The 10,359-nt window shown below is 37.9% G+C and overlaps 1 protein-coding gene across 4 annotated transcripts in view; it reads right to left on the reverse strand.

Annotated features, from left to right (window-relative positions):
- The window catches only part of cntn6 (contactin 6), an 88,480-nt gene that overhangs the window by 62,458 nt on the left and 15,663 nt on the right, over positions 1–10,359 (reverse strand). For all 4 annotated transcript variants that reach the window (XM_014013521.1, XM_014013520.1, XM_014013519.1 and 1 more), the window contains 3 exons: positions 4,876–4,999; positions 2,812–2,987; positions 933–1,028 (listed from right to left, as the gene is read on the reverse strand). In XM_014013521.1, the coding sequence (XP_013868975.1) occupies positions 933–1,028; positions 2,812–2,987; positions 4,876–4,999 (396 nt within the window). The remainder of the gene's footprint in view (positions 1–932; positions 1,029–2,811; positions 2,988–4,875; positions 5,000–10,359) is intronic.

A 10,359-nucleotide genomic window follows, 5' to 3' on the forward strand; every position in this document is an offset into this window, starting at 1 on the left:
TAATAGCATTAATAAAAAAAGTTTGAATAAAACATTACACAAAATAATTGACAAAAGTAAACTGAKTGCTTGGTAACAGAACAAATACAAAACAGGCAACACTTTCAGCATTCATATTTACCAAGTTACACTAAAATATGAGTCTGCAGAGGACAATCAGTTAAGAGCCGTTTGGGAACCGTTCTACGAGAGCCGGTTCTCGGAAAAGAGCCAAACTTTCCATCAGGTGTGAAAATACAGCTCTTGTACTCTTGAAGCGGGTTGGAGGCATCCACAACTATTCAAACTACTCCCATTTTTCACATGTTTTAATTTTATACTTGATGAATGCMCTAGATAGTTTTATGCAATATTTGCTTTTTTATTGCTTTTTATTTGTATTGATAAAGCATGTTCAACAAAGTGATGAAACCTATTTATACTTAGATTATTTGGTGTATTTGTATTTTCTGCTTACTGACATAATWTATGATATGAAGGCTTTGCTATATTTTAGTAATTGGCACTTGTAACACAAATGTAAACATGCAATCTGCTGTTTTTGTTGTTGTTATGTCTGTTCTGCTTATTCTAGTAACTGAAAACATTGTTCTCGTGTGGACAGGGCTTGGGTTGGAGCACTGCAGATGTTTCAGATGACAGATCACATGGACAAGAGAACTGAGTTTAAGGTTAACATGAGACAATATGAACTATAGATGAAAGCATAGATCCGGGCACGTAGAGAATACAACAAGTAGAAGTGAGAGGAAAACAACATGTCTGACCGAAAAGAAAAGAAAAGAAACAAAAAAGTGTGAGGTGGTTTAAAAACAAACGAACCACAGCACTGCCACAGGACAATAATAAGCGGCAGGGTGAGGAACAATAAAAACTGCTGAGGCAAGCAGGTGTGTGAGACAAAAGCAGCCAGCTCAGAAGAGTTACAGTACCTCCGTAATGGGGCGGTGGGCCGCAGAGAAGGACCACAGCTTGACCTTCCCTCACCAGCACTGTGTTCCTRGGCTTCTTGCTGAAGTTCTGCAAAACTGGAGAATGTGACAGAAACCATGAACATGAATCACAGTCTGAAAACTGTTCAACCCGAAAGGTAATAAATTCCTCTCGTTATGTTCATAATGTTCACGAGCAAACTTGGAATTCCCATCAGTACTGTCACACCTGCAGAACGTCGAACAAAGGATGCACCAGCCCAGCTTTAGGGACTGATTTCACCTTTAATTAAATGCTGCTCTGCGGCTCAAGAGAATAAATAGCAGGGAGACATATAAATCCTTAAGTCTTAGAAATACCATCAGGTCTCAGGAGGGGTCAAGCAAATATCAGCGCTGGTTAAATCAGATCTCAACTTATTAAAAGTCTGTTCTAAATCAAGACATGCAACCCTCCTTCATCTCGTTGTGTATTCCCCTGGCATTACATTGGTAGGAGGAGGAAACACAACTGCTTTATTCTCTGAGTAAAAGTTTAAAAAACATTCTCAAGCAGTTTTAAATCTGTGTCTGATAGTAAAAGATCTCGATTCAAATATGCTTTGGTGTTCAATTGTTTGAACTTCGGTTTTTACATTTTTCTATTATTTTTTCTAGAAAGCAAAATTGTTTTTGATGTTACTTTTCAAGTATGAGAAAAGTTTTAGAGTTTCCCCTACACTGTCCAGGAAATTTAAAAAAACCCACAAAGTTCTGTGGATAAGTTTGAAATTATCAACTCAACTCAAGCATGAGGAGAACATGCATCCTCCACACAGAAAGACCCTAGGTCTGAACCAGGGACTGAACCCAGGACCTTCTTGCTGTGAGGCGACAGTGCTAACCACTGAGTAGGGTTGGGGAAAATCGTATAGTGTGCATTTAATCATCAGAAAAACTTTAATCCATTACTTTTTTGGCTCTTAACTATTATTACGAAAAATTCCGCCAGGCAGACTGACGGGAGATTTTCCCAGTCAATCCGGTCGATGCTCCTCTCTGCTTCAAATATGACAAATATTTTATTTAAAAAAGTTCTGTAATTCATTTAACATAAGTCCAGTTTTACTTCCAACAGAATTTAAAAACTAATGTAMAGCCTGAAGTCTGTACGTTTGACACAATTTGGAACAGATTTTTCCGGAGAGCAAGTCTTTCCAGAGTGAGTTAACTTGGTCATGTGACTAAGACATGCAAGYGTCCAGGGAKTCCAGGGGAGTAATCATCATATRAATCATTATCAGCTAAATACCTCAATAATCGTGATTAATTTTTTTGCCAATATCGCTCAACCCTACAAACTGAGCCATCATGCTGCCAAGACTGARGCATGCTGAAGCTCTTACGTTAAARAGTTTTTTAGATATAAGCATTTTTGTATGTCCAGAAACCCCCTTTTCAGATGGAGCCCCTACCCAAATATGGGGTCTTTCATAAAACCGTTGGCTGGCGCAGTGTAGGTCGGACACATCTAATTTCATGCTGGTTGGTGAAGATTTTCTGTGCTAAAACTGACCAAAAATCTGAAAACAAAACTAACAATGATATTAGGCAATCTCTTTTGCTCTCTAAGTCTTTTGCTTTTTCTAGCTTGCYAAGGTGATTCTTGACTTTCATTTAAATACATCCTCAATGTTTTGAAATTCCTAACTTGTTTTCAGTAAATATTACACTTTATTTAGTGTCAAATTGATACTGTCATTTGGTTTAGAGAATTTCTGGTGTATTTTTACTTGGTTGTACTGCACATGACCTTGTAATAAATATAAAGTGAGGAAAAAGATCTGCCCATGTCTTTAAAATCATACACAATGAATAAACAGCCCCAAAAATTACTCACATGCAAACTGGACTTTTGCCTTCCTACTGACGATGGTTCCAAATGCATTGGTGCCGATGCACTGATACACTCCCCCATGATTGATGAAATGAGGGTTATTGATCAGCAGGTTCCCCTCTACAAGGCTGTAGTTTGGATCAGAGTCTGTGTCTATATCCCTTCCATCCATTTTCCACCTGTTAAAACACACAGTGATTCATCCTGATTTATTATGATTCAGCATAGATTGAACTATTGATTAGTTTTAATTATCTGGATGTCTGAACAAAAAGACTTCAGTTGATCTGAAATGCTGCTGCTACTGAGAATTAGGAAGTAAGATCATACTTCTCCAATGTATCTTATCTCCATTAGTTCCCTGTAAAAATCAGAATAGATTATAAAATATTATTTCTAAAATATATAGTTGTCAACAACCAATCCTTCATCTTAAATTCAAGATCTTACTCTTTTATGTTTTTCCTAACAGAGCACTTCACTCTCAGACTGCAGGTTTACTTGTGGTTCCTCAAGTTTCTAAAAGTAGAATGGGAGGCAGAGCTTTCAGTTATCAAGCTCCTCTCTTGTGGAACCAACTTCCAGTTTCTGTCTGTGAGGCTGACATTCTGTCTACTTTTTAACACTGGGTTTAAGGTTTTCCTTTTTCATAAATCCTATAGCTAGTGTTGGCTTGGGTTTCCTGAGCTATTTCTTAGTTCTGCTGCTATTGGCTTGGGCCTGAGTCACACTACAAAAAAATCAGGCAGATTTTTGCCCTTCCGACAATCTTAAGGAAGTCCAGATTATCATGATGGCTCTAAAGATAATCATAGCAGATATTCCCACTGTGGGTGGTGAGTTAAGAGTGATCTAGTCGGCTCGGAAGGACATCAGGACCTCTCCAACCTCAAATSGGGGATATTCAACATGTTTGATTTTTTGGCCCGAAATCACAGTGTGTGTAGTGTTCACCCGAGCTCTCAGCCTGTTGAATGAGACGTGTAGCCAATCAGAAAGCGAGGTGACGTAAACACGGAGGGGATTCCAAAATACAGAACACAAAAAACCTGTCATGACTCAGCAGAAAGTCTGCTGGATGTTAAAAGTCCTATGCAATTGTTTTTCCTCTGGTAAAAATAGTCCACAAACGATCCACATTGTTTCTTCCTTGTCGCAAACGTTTATTTACTCTGAACTCACGTCTCTCTGGAGGTCACCTGAGATTTTTCCTCGGACATATGAATTCTCGCGAGATTTCAAGAAGTCTCACGTGTTTTAATATCTGACAGTTCATGAATGAAATATCTTTACGTGTGTGGTGTGTTGTCTCTTGCCGTGTGACTGTACACCACACACTGTAGGACCAAACCTGGTATATCCATGATTTTTTATCCTCACATGTGGGCTCTGTCAGTCTGAAAATCGGACGACTGCTTTAAAATCTTGTAGTGTGACTCAGGCCTTAGACTGCTGGTGAAAAAACTGACCACATTTCCTCATTCTGCTGCTGTCTTCAGTCTCTCCACTCTCCGTGCTGGTTTCTGTAATTATGTATCAACATTTTTTTCTTGTTTTTCTTCCCATAGAAACTCCAGCTCGACCAATTAAATATGTTTGTCCCTTTCCTGTCTTCTAAACTCCAGATAGTCCAGTCTGATGGCTTCTCATCCTAAACCCGGTTCTGCTGGAGGTTTCTTTGTGTTAGGAACATGCTGCCCAGGATAGGGAATGTGTCAAAGTAAAGATTCAGCACAATCTCCTGGTTTCCTTAGATAAAGATCTTTTACCATTACAATTTATTTGAAATGACCATACTTGGATTTTAAATTTATTCTACTTTGAACTGAACTGTATTTATGAATTGAACATGTGTTTTTGCATATTTCCTCTTGAATTGCAATATAATTAAAATAAACTAAACTGAAATTGCATTCTCTGTATTATTTAAACCTTAAAAGGAAAAAAAAACAGACAAAATGCACCTGATAATAAAAAAAAATGTTTTTTCCACTTCATTAGTTCATTAAATTCTGAATGAATTAGATCTTACACTGCAGAAAATCCAATTTGAAACAAAGAAAGTACCTATAGTGTGGAGGTGGGTTTCCTTTTGCTTTGCAATTAATAAACACCAACTTGTCACCAGTGCTCATTGGGAAAATGCTGTCACTGGGCTCCTGGGTGAAGACAGGACCGTGGCGGGCATGTTCTGTGTTATAAATAAGAAATATACATAAAACATTAGCTGTACAACCAAAAGATCAAATGACACCAAATTAATGCACAAAGCTATCACTCAGCACAAAACTGCATGTAAATTGTATACTTTTTATAATTAGCTGTCAGCGTTACTTTCTGAGTGGATTCTGCATAAATTAACCCTCATGTCACAAGGTTTACGACATCTTACAATGAAACAGTAATTAACAGAACAGAACCGAGTCTCACATAGGCCAACTAGCATGTTATGTTGTCTAAAACACAGCTTGTTTTTAACTACCCTTTTGTAAATGTCTGAATTAGGGTTGTGCATTTTAAAGAAATTGCAATATTACTTTGTATTTTACTTAACTGTTCACCTTAGAAAAAAACTATATATACAGATGTTTGTAGAATTATTTGCATTACTATAAATTAATTTAATGTGTGTACATTTTGTACAAACTGTGCTGTACAAAGGTCTTGAGTGGCCCGTTGTTTTTTTAAATTATGGAACCAACCCAGTTTTAGATGGCTAACACATATAATCAAACTTAGAAAAGACACAAGTGGCTTATTTTGCTGGTAGGTTAGAGCCAGGTAGGAACAGTTCTCAGGGAGGCAAACTGAGTTTGATATTCTTCTTATAAGATGCATTTACTCACGTCTGATGCTCATGCTAAATAAATGGTAAAAACAGTCAATGGATTGAGCTTGTATAGCGCTTTCAAGTTCCTTTGGACTCCAAAGCGCTTGACACTACAGGCATTCACCCATTCACACACTGATAGTGGTACAGCTGCCCTGGGGCACACTGACAGAGGCGAGGCTGCCGTGCACCACCAGACCCTCTGACCACCATCAGTTGGCAAGGTAGGTGAAGTGTCTTGCCCAAGGCGAAACATCCATAACCACTCTGCCACAATCGCATATATTCAACTAGCCTATCACTTAAATCAGGACTGAGACTTCTCTACATTGGACCATTGAATGTCAGTGAAACTTTAGCCTCATGCCTTTGTGTGACTGCTGTACAAAATCTGAATTTGCACACAAACATAGTTGTCCTAGACCTCTAAGTGCTTAGATCATACAAGATCTTTGCTTAAAACTTTGGCTACAAAGCTAAGGATGAAATGATTTCCTCCAACTAATGGTGGGCGGTATGACCCAAATATTATATCACGGTATTTTCAACCACTATACCAGTATCAGTGTATTTACAGTATTTTTCTTTTGATAACAGCTCAGCTGTTAATAAAATGTGCAAACACTGCTTATTGATTAAAAACCACAGTCAGTTGAAGTTACTCTCTTTCTGCAACACAGAAATTGTTTCTTGACTTTTATTATTTTACCGTACCTCTGTCTGTCACTGTTTCCCTCTGCTACATGTCTTTTCTTCTCTGCCTGGTTGTAGACAGTAGTCACGCATTTTGGTACGGTCGTGAAGGAGGGTTGAGCAAAAATCAATATCGGGTCTATCGTTTTGTGTTATTTAATAAAGCTTAACAGAAAAGCTCAGCCTCTGTGCACCCGCAACCGCAAAACAAAACCAACAACCCCCCCCAGCTTTTCACATTAGAAGCACATTAACATCTCCATATATCAGGCAAATATGCTGCGCGTGAAATCTAGGTGTTTATTAGATTCAGTGATGTTGAAAACAGGAGTTCTAATGCCTGTTCGAATTACGTGAGAACAGGAGTTCTAATGTCAGTCAATATAAGCAGTGGTATCGCCACCCACCACCAGTTATGGAGAAGCTGCTCCAACAATAACATTAGCTTGCTAATGAGCATTGTGGTGCTACGAGGAAAAGTGTCCCCTGTGAAACAGTTCACTGGTGGGTGCGATGTAACATTCCAAAGGTGTTCAGGCTATTTAAAAAATTTATATCATAACAAAAATACGAAACGTATACCGCCCAGCGTTTTCTCCAACATTCATTTTATAAGCCCTAATATGGCTCTATATCCCGTTTTATTGCACTGAGTTTTATCATTGACTAAAAAAAGGAAAAAAAGTCGGATGTGATATTCTAGTGGTTATTTAAAAAAAAGAAAGAAAAAAATAAAACATCTCTGGAACTTCATTAGACTTCACTTGCAGTAAACTTCAAATAAAATATAACATTATTAATAAAATATTTGTAGGTATCCCAAAGAAAACCTGCTCCAGCATTAAAACCACCGGAGACAGGATGAAGAGTAAAACCGTGATTCAAAGAGCCAAGAGTACTTGAAAGTGGCTTCTGAAAAATCTCTCACTGTCCTTCAGCTCAACAAAGGTCCAACTTTGAACACAAGGAAACGTCTGTTAGAAGGTTTCCACATGGAAGTTTACAGATGCTCATAGCAGATGTTTTAACTGCCAGGAAGCATGTAGTAAACTACAAATCTAGGTGAGTAAAGCCTTTAGAGACTTATCCAAGGAAACCGGAACTGCTGCCAAAGGAGCTACTCAGAAGTACCAGAATGAGGGTATGCATACCTCTAATTTGTCATTGAGGGGGTTTAAGTGTAAATTAGTAAAGGTGTAAATTAACTAGATTGTTAGCCTGTGTAGGGAGCCTGCAGTTCAGTTAGTTCACCTGCTAACTTATGTTGCTTGTTACAAACATTAGTTTCAAAACTCTTCTAGATAAGCAACTGTTAAACACTGAATACAATGTACAACCATCCTATAGCATGAAGGTTTACAATTATTTCTACCTCGGCTGCCACACACAAACAGCAGCAGTGATAAAGATTGTCCTCTTTGTCTAGTTTGTAGTTTAGTTTTTAGGCATTTAAACTTGTTAAAATGTTTAACAAAAACATTTTGTGGTTTTAAAACCATGATTTTTAACAACATGGTTTAACTTAAGCAGGTAGTGAGCCCATTCCTAAAAGCAATAACAATGTCAATTTTGCATTTAGATTTAAAACCAAGGAATAAAACATGCAAAAATTGTAACAGTTGGTATGTTTCAACGTGACTAAAAACACACAAACCAAACTACTCATTTTGTACATGTTTAAAACCATTGGAAAAATCAACAATGAACCCAGGAATTACTCATTATTTCATCAATATCATTCATTATTATTCTTATTTTTGCATTATTTCAATGCAAGTGGTATACAGTTTTGAAGCTGGTTACATAAGAGACTAGGTACTCAGTATAGTGTTCTGCTTTGGCTTTAATTTAATTATTGTGAATCTGTCTGTATACATGTTGCTTGAGGTGTGCTCTGTGAAGCTCATTGTTTTGGTTTGTTTCAYCCAAACTATCAATACACAGGAGTAATTAACCATCGGTGCACTAATTACTCCCGTGAAATCTAACTTTTTTTTTAAACAGATGCGCTTTCACAAACTGGCACGCACCAGTGCACACCCTCCATTTCCTCTGACACCATGTGTCACGCGCCAAGCTGCATACCAGCGCTGCTGTGGAAAATTTGTTAATTTTTCTTTTTGTTCACTTGAGAGGACGAAAAATTGGATGTTTTTTTCCCCCTCCCTTTTTTTATACACATCTCTAACCTTGACTAGGAGAACGAGACCTCCCTCCCACATCATCATCATTATGATCGCTCTAATGAGAGTGGGAGTCTTTGCCTCAGGTAAAGGCCTGTTTCCTCAGTCTCTGAGGGAGATGTTTCATATTCTTCCCTGCTTGCCATGTCCTTTAAATTAAACAAATTAATGAACCTTTAAAAGCTGGGCTATTTCACTTGGGAAATGATGCTTTGTCTGCCTAAGAAAAGGCCTACCCTTTAAGTACACCAACTGGACTGGCCACTGGTAAACACTGACATTCAAACTAAAGYCCTAACAATCGCTATCACTAGACTTTCACCTTATAATGAGAAATAATGGTAGTCTTTTAAAAATACACGTAATGTATAACATTGCAATAAGCAACATCCAGCATGACCTGTTTGAAGTATGTGTTGTGAATGACCTTCAGCTACTACATCAAACTGTACTCATCAGTAAAATTTGTTGAGTTATAGCCACTTGTTGTGCTTTTTATAGACAGTTGAAAATCGTAACTATCTTGAATGGGGTTGAACCCAAAACCTATTCAGTAATATGTGTCATCACAGTGATTACTTCACTAAAATCTGTTTAGTGATTCGGAATATTTTGTTAACAATGCAGACAATCAAACACATACAGAGKCATGGGCAAACATTATTGCCCTTTTGCCTTCGTCCTCAAGTAACATCTTATGAGCTTAAATCATACAGAATGATTTGGGACATAAAAGGTTAAGTGACAAGCCTCCATGCTCTGTATTTGTAGATTTCATGTTATGCTCAGGGAAGTGCTCAAGATAAGATGCGTAATCAATGGAAAAACAAGAATAAACAATACAACAGGCCCAGTACCATATGCTGCATACATTATGCTTGTTTGATGACTTGTAAATGGTTGGTTTGAGTTGACTGAGCAGTATATCCTTCAAATCTGACTGTTGATTGTAAATCTCCAGCCTGCACAACTTACGCAAGAGAGCTCTTATAGAGTTTACCACCGTAGCTGTAACTTATGAAGGTATAGGAAACTAAAGATGGATGCTTTTCTGCTTTTCCCTCCAAGTGAGATCATAAGCATGCTTTGCAACCATGCTGCGGTTGGGAGGGGTTTAAGAATAAAGGAGTGTTAGATTTGTGGAGATTTTTACTGTGCAGGTCCARATTTCATGTAAGAGGCAGCAGCTGGACATAAAGTGAGAAAATTGCATCATAAAACAAGGAGGCATTAAAAAAAGCACAGTGAATACTCTGCCATATGTTAGTTTAACACTGTGCCTAATTGTGAGTCTGGTGCYGTCTGAAAGGAAAATTCTGGATGAAGGTATTACTTCTGAAAAACAATGCCTCGCATTCCTGAAAGGAATGAATAACACCTGCCGTCCTYAAATTGTCTTATGTTGAGAAGGAATAGAGTTATAGTGGTGAATTTAAAAATTTTAATTTTAATAAGGAATAAAATTCATGCCAAACTTCCTGCTACTGTCTTTGATTCTCTGTCAGATGAGGCAGCTTTAGTGTCACTAGAACCTGATTTATGTCTGGACAGTTTTTGTCCTGTTGAGCTCTGATTTATCTAAAATAATAGCTTCATCCAAACCATCAACATGTCTGCTAGATCCCATCCAACCAGACTGTTCAAAGAAGCATTTCCCTTAAATAATATTTACACTCACCGGCCACTTTATTAGGTACACCTATCCAACTGCTCGTTAACACTTAATTTCTAATCAGCCAATCACGTGGCGGCAACTCAGTGCATTTAGGCATGTAGACATGGTCAAGACAATCTCCTGCAGTTCAAACCGAGCATCAGTATGGGGAAGAAAGGTGATTTGAGTGC

The sequence above is a fragment of the Austrofundulus limnaeus genome, unplaced genomic scaffold (genome assembly GCF_001266775.1).
Source record: "Austrofundulus limnaeus strain Quisiro unplaced genomic scaffold, Austrofundulus_limnaeus-1.0 Scaffold102, whole genome shotgun sequence".
NCBI classification, from domain to species: Eukaryota; Metazoa; Chordata; class Actinopteri; order Cyprinodontiformes; family Rivulidae; genus Austrofundulus; species Austrofundulus limnaeus.